Source organism: Equus przewalskii, chromosome 2, assembly GCF_037783145.1.
Source record: "Equus przewalskii isolate Varuska chromosome 2, EquPr2, whole genome shotgun sequence".
Taxonomy (NCBI): Eukaryota; Metazoa; Chordata; class Mammalia; order Perissodactyla; family Equidae; genus Equus; species Equus przewalskii.
In genome coordinates, this window is record NC_091832.1 from 11,599,836 (window position 1) to 11,616,791 (window position 16,956).

Genomic DNA, 16,956 nt, shown 5'->3' on the forward strand with positions numbered 1-16,956 from the left:
TAACAAACTCACTGCATTAAATAGGGGCAAAATCCAGCAGGAACTATGAAAGAGGACTCAACTTCGGGATCCAAATAGCCCCGTATTTCCCCATGTCCTCCCTCTTATTCCGGGCATAGCTGCTCTGTCAGCAGAGCCCCCCCCCCCCATCAGATATGGGCTGTGTGGCCCCATTAGTACCTGTCAGCCCACTCTCTTTGTGTCTCCCTTTGGGGCAGTGCCTTTGTGGCTGCAGTTCCCAGGAGCAGCCAGGGGAGGACAGCTCCAGTGGAGCACTGCCTGCCGAGTGGCCCCAGCCTGGAGCCCAGAGGGACATGCTCATGGACAGACAGCAGCCACAGCCATTGACAGGAGAGCTGACAGACCAGTGGGCACCAAAATGGCCCAGAGAGGAGAATGGGCAGGCAGAACACAGTTTAGCTCCTTGGGGTCCCTGAGGGGAACTAATGACAGTGTCCAGGAGCAGGGTTTTCAGGAAGCTGACTTTCTTGGGCACCAAGCAATCAGCAAGGAGGCATGCTGCTGTGCTCAAAAGGGTCCCCAGGCCACTGCTTGGCCATTATGAGGGGATCCTAGAGGACCAGGTAACATAGCTGGTGTGGTAAGAGGCTCCCACTGGTCAGTCCCTGCACTGCATCCAAGGAGAAGGGCGGCACCAGTGATGGACATGACCTGGACCACAGAGAGGCCTTCCGAAGTAATTCAAGCAAGATGCTCCTCAGGTAAGGGCAGGATTGTCTGCCCCACCGCCACCCCCGCCCCCACTAGAACATAAGCTCCATGGTAGCAGGGACTTGAGTGGTTCACTGTTGAATCTCCAGCGATGAGGATGGCAATTGACCCAAAGTAATTTCTCCACACACAGTTATCAAATGAATGAATGAGTGAATCCAGCTACTCGTCTACTCATACATGTTTTTTTCCATTCACGGTAATAGAAACATTTTGGGATATCTGCCCAACTCACCTGCTCTGAGATCTCTTCCCCCACAAACAGTGAGCCCCTGAAAGCCCTATTCAACACCAGGCACAGCTGATTGTAGCACAGGGACCCATTGGCTGTGATATTACAACCACATTCTCAGAGTAGGTTTCACAGGGCAACTCAGACATGACATGTGGTAGGATGGTAATGTGCCAACCCCAGGAGGGGGGCATGGCCCTTCTCCACCGCAGAGACCCAGCTCCACAAGGACAATGACCGTTGTTTGTTTATTCACGGCTATATCACCAGCTTCTAGAAACATCTCTGCAACAAGATAGAGCCTCAATAACTATCTGTTGAGAGAATAAATGCATGCATGTACAGAGAGAAGGAATGAGGGACTCAGTCCTGGAAGCTCTCCAGTCCCTGGTTCTGTCCCTTCCACACTCTAGCTGCCCCTGCCCTTGGGCTCCATGAGACACCCCTGGATCCTCGTATATCTTTTGTCCCTTTTTTATCTTTCGTTAGCTCATGATTATATCTGTCCTTTGCAACAAGAATTTTGACCAAAACTCACTCATGCACTGTCCTACATGTCCTCATGCAATCCTTCATGCACTAATTCCTTCTTTGAAAATCAGGCATAATTCCTATGAACCATGCTCTATGCTGGCCCCAAGAATACAGAGATCACAGATATTAGAGGTAAGTTTGTCAACACGGTGTGCAGCAATGAGAACATCGAGGTGAAATGTGATAATGGAGACACCCATGGAGCCTTCAGAACCTCTGGGAAGGTCACCTTGCAGTCAACAAGCTTGGGTTGAAATGCAGCTCACCTGGGCATTACCTTCAACCTTCAGTGAGATTCCTCCTTCTTCAGTGAAACAGGATCAAGTAAGAAACCATCCCTTACTGGGGTTTGCCTTCAGCATTACATAGTTGTTCTAGTTTCCTAGGGCTGCCATAACAAAGCACCACAAACTGGGTGGCTAAAACAACAGAAATTTAGTGTCTTACACTTCTGGAGAGTAGACATCTAAAATCAAAGAATTAGTGGGGTCGGTTCCTTGTGCAGGCTGTGAGTGAGGCATCTGCTGCAGGCTGTCTCCTTGGCTAGTAAATCACTCACTTCTCCATCCATCTCTTTACATCATCTTCTTTCAGTGAATGTCTGTCTGTGTCCAAATTTCCCCTTTGTATGAAACACAGTCATATGGGATTAGGGCCAACTCTAGTGACCTCACTTAAACTTGATTCCCCTGTAAAGACCCTATCTCCAAATAAAGTCACATTCTGAGGTACTGGGAATTTGGACTTCAACACATGAATTTTAGGGGGACACAATTCGACCAATAACTCTAATATATTAAGTCTGTGAAAAATTTTTGTACACCATGGAGTCCATGCCTGACCACATTTCTCTAGGCAGTTCAGGGTGAGGGCCCACAGCTTCACCAACAATGAGACAGAAGCTGGTCTTAGGACAAACTTTGGACAGCATGCAAATTCTGGAGCAGAGCCCAGGTCATGTGAAACAGTGCGAAACTCTTCGTTCTGCTGGTAGATCTAGAACTATCTCCCTGTGCTCATCCTACCCTTCATCCCCACTCCAGCCTTGGAACTAGACGGGTTTTATTGATTTACCTTTCCCTTGGGGACAGTTCAAAAAGGGTGAGGAGCTTCAGCAGATAAAGAAATGGGTAGAGAAGTTCCTGCGTGCCTGTCCTCACTGGTTGTGGGGAAGCGAGGTTGCCACACAGTCATCACATATATTAAAGGTAAACTGTGGGGAAATAAGGATACCCTCCTGGGCTGTGACCCTGACTACATGAAGGTGATCCTGGGGAGACCAGGTGAGAGTAAAACCTGCATCTTGGCTGGAGCATCTCTTCTCTCTTGGGTCCATGCCCCTGGGTCAGTGAAATTCCAGAAGAGACTAGCAGTTCAGCCATCAATACCTGACTCTTACAAGCATCCTCCCAGCACAGAAGCCAGCCTAAGGCCTATACTATTTGCCTAAACTGAAGGCTTAAAGAGCTCTGTGCAACTGAATTTCTCTTTTTTTTTTTCTTTCTTTCTTTCCTTTTTAACCAAGTGAATATGATCTGTTACGTAAATTGCCCTAGATCTGAAAGACAATTTCTTTTGCACACTGACTCGCGTTTGGGGTGTCTAATTGTCAGCTATCCTCTCTCATGGGATGGCTAAGCCACAAATTGGAGGAAAACCACAGGCTTCTGTCTTTTCTCAGGCACTGAGAACAGAGCCTGTGTTTCCGGCAGGTTCACCATCCTGGTCCTGTGGGTGTCCTGCTGCCAGGACACTGAGTCTGCGCCCCTGAGCCCACAGTGACTATCAAGAGAGACACAATTAGGGATGGGAGGCAAGTGAGAGGTGGCATAGGCATTGTTTGGTCCCCTCCAGCCTCCTGTAATGCCCTTCTGTATGTTTCAGACCCAAAGTCTCAAGGATCTTACAGATTCCTGGCACCCTGGATTGGGAAGTCTGTCTAACTAGGACTGTAGTCCACCTGCCAGTTCGGTTTGCCAGGAGCTATCTCTTTGGCTCACAGAGAACAACAGGCGCCCCGCCACCATGTCATCACCCTCATCTCTGGATCAAGTTTCATTTCTCTTCTTGCAACAAGATCCTCCCCCTTCCTAATGGTTGTGAGAGCCCTCCTGAAGCTCAGCTTCCTCCATGTCACTTCTCAGTCCTCACAGACGATCTCAGCCTGACTTTTATTGAAGTCCGTCTATGACCTGCCCCTACTCTTTTTCAACCTTTACCTCACAGCTGTCACAACCACTTCCTATGTGCCAGCCACTTGGGGGAACTCTCAGTCCTGAGATGTACTGGCCTTTCCTGTCTTTGTCCATGATGGGCCTTCTTGTGATTCCTTGGTTCCTGCCAAGTTGCCCCCAGTCGTCACTCTGATCCCATTTCCTACCTTCACACACACACCCATCTCATGCTGAGGGCATGGTTTGCTCCTGTTGAATGGGCAGATGTGCTTCCAGCACCAGCAGATGCTGACCCCAGCCTTCCACTATGATCTTCTGAAGCCCTACAGACCGAGGGATCAAGCTGAGGAAGGCTCACCTGCAGAAGGAGGGAGAGCTGGAGAAGGTCAGGAAGAAGAGACGCTTGGATTTCCTGGACATCCTCCTCACTGCCAGAGTGAGTGTGTGTAGGAGAGGCCTGAGGCTTTGCACACGAGTGCAGAAGATGGGGCAAATCCTGCACTCTTGCCGTGCCTTCCCCAGATGGAGAATGGGAGCAGCTTGTCTGACAAGGACCTCGTGCTGAGGTGGACATGTTCATGTTTGAGAGTCAAGACACCACAGCCAGTGGCATCTCCTGGATCCTTTCTGCTCTGGCCACACAGCCTTAGCATCAGCAGGGGTGCCGGGAGGAGATCCAGAGCCTCCTGGGGGATGGCGCCTACATCAGCTGGTGAGTGCTCAAGAGATGGGAGAGCCCTGCCCATTCAGCTAGAGAAGCCCCTGGTCTGCCCAGACCCTGCCTGCCCTTCAGGATGGGCTTTGGTTTCAGGGGCCGCCTGGACCCGATGCCCAACATCTCCATGTGTATCAAGGAAGCACTGTGACTCTATCCACCAGTACCAAGCATTGGCAGAGAGCTCAGCAAGCCCCTTACCTTCCCTGATGGATGCCCCTTACCCAGAGGTGTGAACTTCATCACGCTCACTAACCTGAGCACTCTGCAAGAATGCAACAAGGAAGGTCAGGAATCTATGTGTCCTAGAGCAGCTCTGAACATCTCTGGGTCTTGTTTTCCCCTCAGGAAAATCAATACTTACATTGTAGTTAGGATGAGGTATATTAAATGCCTAGCACAGACCTTGAACCCAACAAAATTCAATAAACAAATGCTAGCCTCTGAATGTGGGCTCAGGAATTGGCCCTAAAATTCTAATTCCCTGAGATGCAAGGGCTGGAGAGACAATCAGACAGGGGTCGGGGGAGATGTGGTTCTTTCCTTATGGGGTCTAGGCAAATGAGGGAGATCAGGGAATCCACCGTCATGGATCAGATAGTCCAGTCTCTGAGGACCCCACGGTTTGCTGGCAGAGAGCAGCTGACTACCAGATCTGAGACCCCTGCAACAGCTGGAGACAGCCCTCTGGCTCACCTTCCATTGGGTTTCAAGCCCAGCCCTGACACATCCTAGCTGTGTGATCATAGGCAAGTCGCTCAGTCTCTCTGAGGCTCAGGTGCCTCATCTGAACCATGGGGCTACGGGAGCCTTTCCTGGAGGGTGGATGTGAGGATTGAATGAGTTAATGCATATCCCCCAAGGGCACATGGATGGCACCTGATAAATATGAGCTGTCATTTGAGTTGCTCCTAAAAGTAAGCCTCCAATTCTTTCTTGCTTCTCAATCCTGGGTCCTGGTTATCTCCTAATTTGTGCACATGAGCTTTGCCGTGTCCACCCCACCTCTCTTGCAGCAGGCTCATTCCACTCAGAGTGATGGGAAGTGGTTCTCATATCTTTCCTGCATGCACATGCCCCCTCCTGCCACAGGGGCAGGGACCCACCACATGTGTATGATCAGTCTGCTCTCTTCTCCTTCTGCCCCACAGGAATCATGATTGCGCTCTCCTTTTATGCCTTTCACTACAACCCGGAGGTGTGGCCAAACCCAGAGGTGTGATGGGTGTGGGAGGAAGGGATGGGGTGATCTCTCCAGACCAACACCTCCTCCCACTCCCACTCAGGCAGTCCTGTCCCCTCATGGATTGGAAGGAGGGACTTGACCCCACCTGTCCTGGTCCTGGGGCTCTCTCTGCAGGTGTTTGATCCTTCCCAGTTTGTACTGGATCCGCTCAACACAGCCACGCTTTCCTGCCCTTCTCAGGAGGATCAAGGTGAGATGTCCAATACTTGAGGGAGGAGTGTCACTGGGTGCACAGCCGATGTTTGTGACCTCTTACGTTCATATTGATGTCTGCATTATACCCCTTGTATGTTGGTGTGTCTGGAAGGAGGTGTGTGTCTCTGCACAAAGAAAGGTGGCATTTCTGGGCACGCCACAGGGACTTGGACCCATTGACTTTCCCACTGGCTGCCACAATCAGTGACAGTGGCTGTTCCAAAGTTCAGTGTATTCTGGTGTTTTCTACAGTTTAGGAGTATGACTTTTCAGAATTAGAATTTTTCGTGAAAATTAAACTTCAGATTGTTGTTTTTCTCAATTATCAGTAATCTTAACAGCAGGTTTCTCTCTTCTCACATTCGCAGTCCAGCTCAGGGTCTTTTCTCCTTAATTCTCTAATCTCCCACTCACTGTCTTAGTGATGTTCCCGTGTGTATGGATTTCCAGCCACTTCCTTGTCTGAACTGTTCAGCCATATCCATGGAAGGTTACATTAGCCCTGGAAGAAAGTTTCACACCAATGTGTGTCTTCTCTATGTTTTTGGTCTATCCCAATAGAATTGGACTGCATGTTAATATTCACACAACGATGACAACTTTTCCAGTCGGCAAATTTCTTTACATGAATTTCTTTACATACTATGGTCCCAGAGTCTACACGGTCCAAAGTTGGCAAGAAGCATCACAATGAGGACCATCCACTGCTTTTGAGAGAAGATCCACTATTCCGTGTATGACACACGCCTTCGAAAGCTTCCTGGTGTGTAAAATCTAAAGCACACTCGAGACAGCTGTTGAGCTGGACGAGTCCACTCCAGAGCGGCTGCTATGAAAATCCTCCAGGGCTGCTGAAATCATCCTGTGAAACAGGAACTTCCACAAACACTGTAAGTAGTTACCAGAAACAAGTTTTTTCTGAATCCGTAATTCTGTGAATTCTTCAAATGGTGGCTCAACCTTCAGAGAACAGGCTTTAAGCAAATTTTGCTTCCCGAAATTGGCTCTAGGATTTGGTTTCTCCTAGAACAGGGTCCTTCCTCATAGACATGGGCTGCAGGCTGTGGCCGCCAGTAGAGGACAGGAAAGCACTAGGCAGTTCAAGGTCTAGGTCAGTACTAATGTCTACTTTTATTTTTTGCCACTCTGGGTTTTTTTCCAATTCAATTAACTTCATTCAATTAGAAAACTATGTACCAAGCCTGGCTCTGTGTGCCAAGTCCTGTGCTGGGAGATGGGAACACAGAGATGAAAGACACTGTCCCTGCCTCCAAGACTTCACAGTCAAGAAACAAATACCTCTACTCAAGACACACATCATTCATTCATTCTTTCTTTCAGTCACTCATTCACTCACTGAGCAGATTTCTGAATGTTCCGTGTTCCTGACACTGTCCTGGGCACAGGATGGTGATGTGTCCTTGAGTAAAACACTCATGGTGATTTGGGGGTCTGGGGGGAAGAGGTAGAGCCAGCAGAGGGGTGAGGGTGGGCTGTCATTGGACGTAACCTTGAGCATGTGGCAGGCAGAGGTGGAGGGAGCCATTCTCAGCGATCTCAACAAGAGCTGAGCTGGGAAGTGGAGCTGGACAGGTAAGAGGTGAGTGAGGCAGTGACCCACAGAGGGCTTTGGTGCCAGCTGAGGCATTTGGACAGGTCCTTCCCATGATGGAGGGCCAGGAGGGTCTGAGCTGGGCCATGGCTTCAGTGTAGACATAGGAGAGGCAGGCAGACAGAAGAGCCCAGGTGAGGAGACTGAGGGATGGCAAGGGGGGACGTTTCTGGACTAGACTGGAAGGCTACAGAAGCTGGTTGACTGAGGGCATGAGGGGGAGGCAGGGGTCTGGACCATTAATAGGGAGGCAGATGGTATAACAAGCCGAGGGCCGCTAACCTGTGGACCCTCCAGGAAGCTTCCCTGTTGCCATTCTGACGTCCTCACACAGCCCCATCCTGTTCTCTCTCTGGGATCTTTGTCCCTGTGTGTCCCCCTAGAGGGTGAGGGTCTGAAAGTGCAGCCCAGCCCACCCCCTACCATGCCCTGACCTAGTTTCCATGTTGTGAAACCAGAAACTGCTTCTGGAGGGAGTGCACAAGTTCATAATAACAATTTTAGTGATTTACTTACTTGACTGGTCACTAGAGCGCTGACCCTCACCTACCGGGATTTCAGGCCTGCTGAGAGCAGAGGTAGCGCCTAGGAGCTAGTCCTGGGGGAGAGGTAGGCTTTGTCAGATGCCAAGTGGAGAATGTAAACCAAAGCTTGGGGTAGAGGAGTGTGACCTGGAGGGATGGGATGGAGGCTGGGCCACATGTAGGAGGGCCCCGAATGCCCTGTTCCTGGCTAGGGCTCAGTGGTCAATGCCTGCCCAACTCCAAATAGAGTTTGAGGCCACTTCTCACTTTGCTTCCCCTCCCTGGCCCAGGAACTGCATCACGAAGCAGTTTGCCATGAACGAGCTGAAGGTGGCTGTGGCCCTGACCCTGCTCTGCTTTGAGCTGTCACCAGATCCCTCCAGAGTCCCTGCTCCCATTCCAAGAATCGTGTTGAAGTCCAAGAATGGGATCCACCTGCATCTCAGGAAGCTCCTCTAACCCTTGTGGGGACAATGATGGGCTCTGCGGGGCCCCTGCAGCCATCCTGTCTTCCTGTCGCTCTCTCCTGCCCCTGCCTGTCTGCCCACTTCCTGTTTTCTCTCTGCCCACCTGTCAGCCTACCTTCTCTCCTGCCACCTGCCCATCACCCTGTCGCCCTTCTCTCTCTCATTTTCTCCAGGCTCCCTACCTGTGTGTCTGTCTGTCTCTGACTCACCTGTAGCTCTGACTGTCACCTAACTCCTCATCACCTGCCTGTCGTCCAGCCTGTCTGCCTTCTCCCTCTTTCCCTTTCTGTCTGCCTGTCTGTCCCTCTATTAGTTTCCTTTGCTGCTATACTAATTTACTGCAGTCGTAATAAAACAATGCAAATTTCTTCTCTTACAGTCTGGGGTCAGAAGTCTGAAATGGCTTTGTTGGACCAGAACCAAAGTGTTGGCAGGGCCACCTGACCTCCTGGGATCTGGGAGAGAAAACCTCTCTTTGCCTTTCCATCAGCTGGAGCTGCATTCCTTGCATTCCTTGGCTCCTGGAGCCCCCTCCATATTCAAATCCAGCAGCATCTTCAAATGTGTCTGTGCTTCTGTCTTCACCTGGCCTTCTTCTTTATGTGGACCTTTCTGATTACACAGGCCCCACTCAGGTAAAACAGGATGCAGTCACAGGGTCCAGGAATTCGGACATGGACACCACGGGGAGCCAGTAGTCAGCCTGCTGAGTCTCTGTGTAACCACCATCACTCTGTGCTCCCAGTCTCTTCACTGTGTGAACCGTCTGCCCATTTGTCATTCACACACCTGCTCCTTCTTTCCCACGCTCTGCAATAAAGTTCACAGTGTCGCATGGAGTGTTGTCCTCCCTTGGAAGGAGATGGATGAAGAGAAGAGAGAGAGAAGGGGAGGGAAGACAGAGGAGACAAGGAAGGGACAGAATCTCTGCTCTGTGGTGCCAGGATCCCAGCAGGGCCAGTCATGTCCTGTCGCCTCAGAGGCCACAGCGTAGGCGTCTGTCCAGGAGGGACTAGGGGGAGCCCATGGAGGCAGATGTGTTGTCTGGAGGGAGAGGACGTCAGACCCCAAGCAGTAAACAGCTATGGAAACTCCCCCACAGGACAGCCCCGTGACAGTCCCCTGAGTCTCTGGTCAGCCACCCTGAGGGAGGAGGGGCTTCTACAACCCCGTCACACTGGCAGACTGTGTGGGGACTGGTCCTCCTGATACTGATTCAGGTTAGTTTTGCCCGCCACATGAAATGCCAGTCACCAAGACGAGGTCGCAGCAGAGAAAGGGTTTATTCCCATGGAGGCCAAGCAAGGAAACGGGAAAACAAACCTAAAACGCACCTCCCCAAAAATGGGGGTTAGGGATATTTATGGGATAAATGGGGCAGCGAAGTCTGAACTGCGGGGATAGAGGATTGGCGGGAAGGAGAAGGGAAGTAATTGATGCTCTGCACAAGTGGAGTCAAGCTTCCTGACTCTCCGCAGGACACGTCTTCACAAAACGATGGCGTCAACACGATCTGAGGGTGGCCTCCTGATGTCAAAGAGTCGCCTATGGGTCATCCACCCAGGCCAAGTTGATGAGTCAGTGGTCTTAACAGGCCTGAACTGGACAAGGTGTCAACCCTCAGTTCCTGACACTTAAGCACCTGTTACCATGGTGACCCAAGCATCAGAGATGTTACGTGGAGGCTGGGCTTTAGTAATGCATTATCTAATTACTTTTGCAAACAGACAACTAACTGAGGATAGTTAAAGCAAGCTGGTCCCCACTTTCACTCCTGACCCTGGGCCCTGACCCAGCACCAGGCCCCTTTGCACTCCTCCACTGGCCTCTCTCAACCCCGCCCTGCTCTCTTGCTGGTCCTGCGCACAGGTCCTTCCCCTTCTCACCCCCTGCCTTTCCCAGCCAGAGCCCAGGATGCCATAGACAGAGCTCCCTGCAGCCTCTGCCTGTGCTGTGATGCCACATTCTGCCTCCGGGAAAGGGCTTCTCCCCCAGCCAGTGCTGAAACTGAGAATGAAGGAGGAAAAATTTCCCCGGATTAGGTGAAACCGTGCCCGTACCCACAAGGTTGACATGAGGGACAAAGTAACCAAAGTTTCTGAGCTGATTTGCAGAACAGCAAGAGGACCACGGATAAGAAAGCAGCTTGCTGACAGCTCCCCGCTATGAAACGTTGCACAGGGGCATTGAAAATCTAGAGTGACTCATTGTAAACTTTAGACGTCACAGACTAAAAACCCACTGCATCCAACACGTAGAACTCCCCTGAATTTGCACATGCGACCCATGAACAAACATGAAAGACAGTCCCGCCTGCACAGGGACTCTTCAAACTTCAGCCCCCAAGGCCACATGCTCCTCCACCCCTACCTAAAACCTCAAATAAAAACCCTTGCTTGTAGCTTTTTGGGGAGTTCAGGATTACAGCATTAGCTGCCCAATCTCCTCACTGAGTGCTTTGCAATAAAATTCCTACTTTTTTCCACTACACCTGGTGTCAGAGATTGGCTTGCTGTGCAACCAGTGAGCAAATCCATTTCAGGTTCAGTAACAGTGCCTGCAGGCAGGACCTCCCTCCAAGTCCCCTGCCGTCTAGGTCACTGGGCTAGTTCAACCCTGCCATGAGAAGAAGGGTGGACACTCAGCGCTTGGCCGGGGTTGGGGCATGAGAGTAAGCCGGGAGAGTCCTGGACAGGAAGGTCGGCAGGTCCCTGGCATCAGGTGATGCAGAAGGGCTCGGCTGACCGTCTCAGAGAGTACAAGACAACGAGAACCCGGAATTCTGGGCGGCAGGCCATGGACACGAGCTCTAACCACAGGATTCCACAGGAGATAAAGACAGTGACCAAGAAGGGACCCTGCTGGCTCCAGGCAAGGGGAAAAACCCAGGCTGAGTTCACACGCATATGCACACCCCCCGACACACACATACAGACACTGCTGTGCAGCCATCCCTGTGTGTGCCCCTCTCGCATAACACTGCACACGCACACGTGCACGAAAACGCCTGGGATCATAGGAGGCAGCAGGGAGTGTTTGCAGAGCTGGGAGGACTAGCTCACCTGTCCCCAGCCTCTGTCCTCCTCTCACACAGGAAGCCTCCCCCTTCCCTCAGGCTTCAGAGCTCTCAGCTCTATTTCCCACCCACTCCTGCCCCCCCAGAGAGAGTCATTGCTCCCTACGGAGTCTTGGTCAAAAGAGGCCTGAGTCAGAAGGCCCCAGCTCAAGCTTCTGCCTGATGAGCATCTTGGCAGCTTCCTTCCCTTAATGTTGAAGTGGGATGATGGCCTCCTCCTGGCCTGACTCACAGGCCTCCCGATAATCCAAAGACATAGGGAAGTAGACACATCTTAGACTCTGGCACCACCCATGGGCCAGAGCCGGTTATGACCACTGGGCTCAGCTCCCAGGTGATGGCTATTGAAACCCTATCTTCGCTTGAGCAGAGAAAGGTCTGTCCAGGGTCACAACAGAGGCGAAAGTGGGTGGCATGGGGGACAGACTGGCTGGGGCCCCGGCATCCCAGTCTCAGGTGGGCAAGGAGGTGTGGGTCTGGAAAGGGCTTTGCAGGAGTGAGCAGGTGGCCCATGCCAACCTTCCAGGGCTGTGGCCTTCATCTGAGGGAGGAAGCATCAATAGCAGGAAGGATGTGTCTCCAGATGGTGCATCCCCAGGTAGCATAGAGACCTCCCAAGTCGCAGGGCCAGAATTCCCCTCTCCCGTCCCTCCCCCATTCTCCATGCCCTCCCTTCCACAGCTGTCTAATTCCTGGGTTGGAGCCCACTTAATGGCCTTGGGCCTGAGGCCTTAGAGGAGAGTCTGCCCCCAGCCATCAGGCAGCTGCTGCAGGGACTCCTGGGGAAGGGTCTCTGGTTCAGCATGGGCCCCACCTGAGGCCTCCCCAAAAGTCTTTCTTTACAGCTTCGGGCCTCACCTGCCTCAAGGCCTGATTCAAGCACCATCTCTTCCAGGAAGCCCCCTCAAATGCCACTCTGCCACCTTCCCAGCCAAAGCCCAAATGCCCAGAGCACCAGGTGACTGTGACACAGATGCTGATGATGTGAGGAGTGCCACAGACACCTATCTCAGGAGGGCAGAAGACACACCCGTGAGACCATCTTCCATATTCCTCGACCTGGGTGGCGGTCACCTGGAGTTTGCTTGAGAAACTCATTGTTCTGGATGTTTTTGCTTTAGGCAATTTTTCCTTATTTTTGTTATATTCCAAGCACACACACAAAAGTGAAACAAAGAAACCCATCTCAGTGAAGGGACAAAGCCACCCCTCTGTCACATGGGGTGGGTAAGTGCTTGGTCATAACCATGAATCCTGAGGCACAGCTTCCATTGCAGTCACTGAGTCACTGAGGCTGGATGTAAGTTTCTGCTACATTTTAGAAAGACTGCCAATTATGGGAGATAAGTGAAGATTCTAGAAGCAAGTAGGTGCAAGCCCTAGACATACAGGCATGATAAGCATTTATAGACAACATGGCCCTGCCCTCGAGGTGATAGTCTATGCCAGCGCCTCCTCCCCTTCTAATCTACAAGCCCCCAGAAGGCAGAGAGCCACAGCTACTGCACAACCCAGCCTGGGGAGGGCAGTACCCAGGGACAGACCACAGCCTGGGCTGTCTGGGGCCCTACTCTCAGAAGAGCTGCTTCCCAGAGCCTGGGCTTAAGGTGGAGGTGGACGCTGTTCCTGGAGTGCAGGACCAGCTGGGGCATCACAACGGTGGCCATGAAGGGTCCAGGGCAAACTCATAGCAGAGAAAGCAGAGGTCCGTGACCACCTTCATCTCGTTCATGGCAAACTGCTGCCCAATGCAGCTCCTGCAGTGAGAGCACAAAATGGCATCAGGGCTGTGTAAGGTCAGAACTAAAGAACTGTCCTTGTGTTGCTTCTGTGGGGCCCTGTCAGTTCTGCTCACTTGACACACAGAGCGCCACCTGCTGGAGGAAAGGTTCTCTGTCAACATCCAGCTCCTGTCTCCTCCACTAGACTGTAAGAGTCTGGAGGGCAAGGCCAGGTATTCGTCATCTTCTGCGTCCCTAGCACAGGAACAAACCCAGGATAGGGCTCAGGGAGTTTTGTGGAGTGAATGAATAAAGGCTCAAGTGAATGAATGAATGAATGAAGAAAGTCTAAGATTCTAGGGTACAAAGATTCTTCTCAGTCTTAGAAGTCTGGAGTTGGTCTTCAGGCCTTCCAGCATGTGACCCAACCTCCCTGCTAGGACATCTCTCCCCAGTACCATGGCCAGCCATACCTAGCACCTTCCCACCTCTGAGCCTGTGCTGCTGTGTGTCCTGGGACAAGGAACAGGTCATGTTTGCAGGAGAAAGAGGACAGCAATGGTTAAGAGCCCCTGCTGCCATCCAGTGAGCCCCATCCCAGAGGATGGCGTGCAGGCCCTCTGGGACCAGTTCTCAGTTGGGTGCGCACTCACCCGAGCCCTCAGGAGAGTGTCCAGAAAGTCCAGGTGTCGGTTCCGGATATTCTCCTGCTCTTTCTCATCCTGCAGGGCTGCCTTCCATTCCCTGATGACCTGGTCTGGGCCAGAGCACAGGGTGTCACTGGCTGGGGACCCATCCTCAGTTCTAAGGGGAACCAAGCTCTTGCAAAGGGACAGACCCTGGAGGGGCTGAGAGGAACTGGACTAGAAGCTGGGCTTTCTATGGGTGGGCCCTGAGGCAAAGGCCCACCTGTGTGGTCGTGGGCCACCTGGCAGGCCCGCAGGAAGCGGCGGCCATGGGAGGTAAGCCAGTAGATGAAGTCATTGTGGTACTGGAAGGACTCAATGCGCTGCTGTGTCAGCAGAGTGAGCTCACAGACCGCGTGGTAATAGCTACTGTCCCTGCACAGCCGAGAAAGGGAGGGTCTCTCAGACGCTGACCTCCAGCAGAGCCCGAGCAGCTCCATTCCAGAATCCTCCCCAACTGCAGCGCTTTCTGCCTTCCTCTCCCTGTCCTTAAGTCTCCCCACTAAAGACAGAATCTGTCTCGCCACCGTGTTCAAGGCCCTGCTCCCCCCGAGCTGGGGCTACCCAGGGCAGGACCCTATCTCCTCTGAGAAAAGGGCCCAGGAGTCTTGCCAAGTCTCCCCTCGGAGCTGGCCTGGGTGGAGAGTGTGGTCAGCCCCAAGAGCCCCCTGACCTGTGACTCAGGCCAGTGTCTGCCTTGCCAAAGGTGCACTTCATGAGCATGTCCAGCGCCACGTGGCCCACATCACAGAAGATGTCAAAGCTCTTATCCTCACAAGCCTTCTCCTCCCACTTGTCCTGGAGCAGAGAGATGGAAAGTAATGTGAGGGGCCTGCTGGACTGGGTGCCCCACCCCTGCCCTCCAGAACCCACAGCCTGTCCTCCTCCCATGCACCCCCACTCCTTGGCCTGGCCTCCATCCTGCCAGAAGGTGGGGGTGGGGGCGGGTAGGGGCTGCAGTTCAGAGGGCAGGACCAGAAGGCAGGCTTTGCACATGCACAAGGACACTTCCTCCCAGCCGGGGCAGCCTGCATAGACGGGAAGAGGAGGCCCGAGGGGTGGTGAGCTCCCCAGCACAGTCTGTGAGTAAGTCAGGCCTGCAGTCATGCTGGGGAGGAGTTGTTGCAAAGGGAGGATCCTAGCCCTGGTAACCTCTGGGATTATCAGCCCCAAGACCCTGAGCCTGCCCCCTGGTCCCAGCATCCCTTTTAGAGATGAGGCGCTAATGGTGTTGTTTTAGGCAGTTGAGGGGGACAGAGAATGAGGAGGAGACACTTTTCACATGTGAAAGGGCTTCCTAATATCCTCACACACAGGCAGCCCTCAAATCTGCTACAGTCGGAGCCTTCTTGGGGCCCCACGGAGGCCCTTTGGTCCGGGAGGGAGGGCTGGGTCTCCTGGTGGAGACGAGGGCCAGGGCTGCCTGGCCACTGGGACCTTCAGCACCTGGTCAGCACCTGCACTCAGCAGGTGGCAGGTGGAGAAGGCTCAGCACTGCTATGGCAGGCAGAACGGGGCCTTGAGGCCTCAGTGATTCTCCTCACTGTCCTCTCCCAGGGAAAGCCAGGTGGGGAGGGCCTGGCCAGCAGCCACAGCCTCCAGGAGCCTGGCAGGGTGCCCACGAGCATGGGTGGAGTCAGCGAACAGGGCCACAAAGGGCTTTAGCACATCATAATGGAAGTCAGGCGTGAGCAGCTTGAGGTGCTGGAACCACTTGGGTCCCTGAAGGACCAGCAGGCCTTTCCCTGGGGAAAGGATGGGAGCAGAGGGCTGGTCAGTCCACACAATCCTGCCCCACCCCTTGCTTCCTGGAGCCAAGCACACCCCACCCCAGACCTGGGCCAAGCGTTGACTCAGTTCCTGAGCTACCACATGGACATTGGCAAATACCAGGCCATTTCTGAGCCTCAATTTCCTTGTCTTTACTTTAGAAAAAATAATCACTCACACCCCTCCCCATTTTTCAGGCTCAGGTGTATCTCGGACAGAGCAGAAGTGCCAAGCCCTGGAGAAATACAGAGGTGTGGGGGTTGCCATCGTTCCCAGGAAACCTTTGTAGCTCCCAAGAGCAACCACCCCTCCAGCCCTGCCCACCATTCCTGGCACCAAGGCCCTTCAGATACTGTGTTAGAGCCAAGAAGCCAGAACTAAGCTGTATTCCAGGCCCTCTACATACTCTTAAGGTGGGGAACAGGGGCATTTAGGGGAAAGAGGGCAGCCAGCTCTGACATGGGGGTATGGTAGCCAGGTCCCTGTCCTAGGGAAGCCCACAGGCTGAGGGCAAACCCAGCCTTGACGGAGGCAAGTGAAAGTGGAGAAGATGCGAGAGCAAAGGGATTGAAGGTCTCCTTAAATGCCTCTCATACCCCCATTAGGGTTGGACCTCAAACTTGCCATGGCCTCCTTGTGGACTTAGCAAAGCCTCTCCCAAACCCCTCCTGGTCCCTCCACTTGTCCTCTCCATCACTCTGTCTCCTCTGTCGACTCCTCTCCCTGCTCTCCAACATTCACTGTTTGTTCATTCAGTGATCCCTGCTCTGTGCCAGGCTTTGTGCTGGACCCTGAAAGTACCCGGATGAATCAGAGCAGATCTCCATCCTCTAGGTCTAGTGAGGAAGATAAACTAGTAAACAGTAGATGACAACCCAAAGGGACAAGTAGTGAGATACAGAGCATGGGGCTGATGCTCAATCCTGGTTAGGCACCCCACCTCGCCTGTGGCAGGGAAGGCTCTGGTATCTGTTTTCCCCTCTAGACAGGAAGCTCCTTGAGAGCAGGGCCTGGGTCTGATTCATCTCCCAGACTCACCCTTTCCTTTGCTGAGTGTCTTCAGGATGCATGTAGGTTACCAGGCCATCCTGAGAGGGCCATTAGTTGAAGGGGCAAGAATAAGCCTGGGCAGTCCTCACCAGAGGTCCAGCTCATTCCCAGCATCAGTCATGGAGGAGAGGCAATTCCCTAGACTGCAAATTGGAAAGTGTACTCAGGAGGTGGAAGAAGTCATCACGCCCCTCTCTGAGCCTTCATCTCTGGGTTCCCAAA

At 52.7% G+C, this 16,956-nt stretch overlaps 1 protein-coding gene, 1 long non-coding RNA gene and 1 pseudogene across 3 annotated transcripts in view; 1 reads left to right on the top strand and 2 right to left on the bottom strand.

Moving 5' to 3' along the window:
- LOC139079236 (uncharacterized) overlaps positions 1-11,807 on the bottom strand; it is an 88,948-nt gene extending 77,141 nt beyond the window's left edge. Inside the window, exon 1 of the long non-coding RNA XR_011532658.1 lies at positions 9,766-11,807. This is a non-coding gene — a long non-coding RNA (uncharacterized lncRNA). The remainder of the gene's footprint in view (positions 1-9,765) is intronic.
- On the top strand, positions 1,585-8,717 carry LOC103560368 (cytochrome P450 4A11-like; annotated as a pseudogene).
- Positions 11,808-13,351: 1,544 nt separating the features above from the next.
- LOC103560367 (uncharacterized) lies at positions 13,352-15,455 on the bottom strand. 2 transcript variants are annotated; one of them, XM_008534463.2, is made up of 3 exons: positions 14,588-15,455; positions 14,138-14,289; positions 13,352-13,985 (listed from the first exon to the last, which is right to left on the bottom strand). In XM_008534463.2, exons 1-3 carry the CDS (start codon positions 15,115-15,117, stop codon positions 13,759-13,761), a joined length of 909 nt encoding a protein of 302 aa, XP_008532685.2. In that variant the 5' UTR covers positions 15,118-15,455; the 3' UTR covers positions 13,352-13,758. The 2 variants fall into 2 exon arrangements, with proteins under 2 accessions (XP_008532685.2, XP_070449009.1); XM_070592908.1 differs by having other exon boundaries at positions 13,352-14,032.
- Positions 15,456-16,956: the final 1,501 nt, after the last annotated feature.

Coding starts and splice junctions, on each gene's coding strand:
- LOC103560367 (XM_008534463.2), bottom strand. CDS start 15,117: ATGCTGGGACCAGGGGGCAGGCTCAGGGTCTTGGGGCTGATAATCCCA. Junction 14,290..14,587: donor GACACTGGCCTGAGTCACAG/GTCAGGGGGCTC, acceptor TCGGCTGTGCAG/GGACAGTAGCTATTACCACG. Junction 13,986..14,137: donor GGTGGCCCACGACCACACAG/GTGGGCCTTTGC, acceptor GCTCTGGCCCAG/ACCAGGTCATCAGGGAATGG.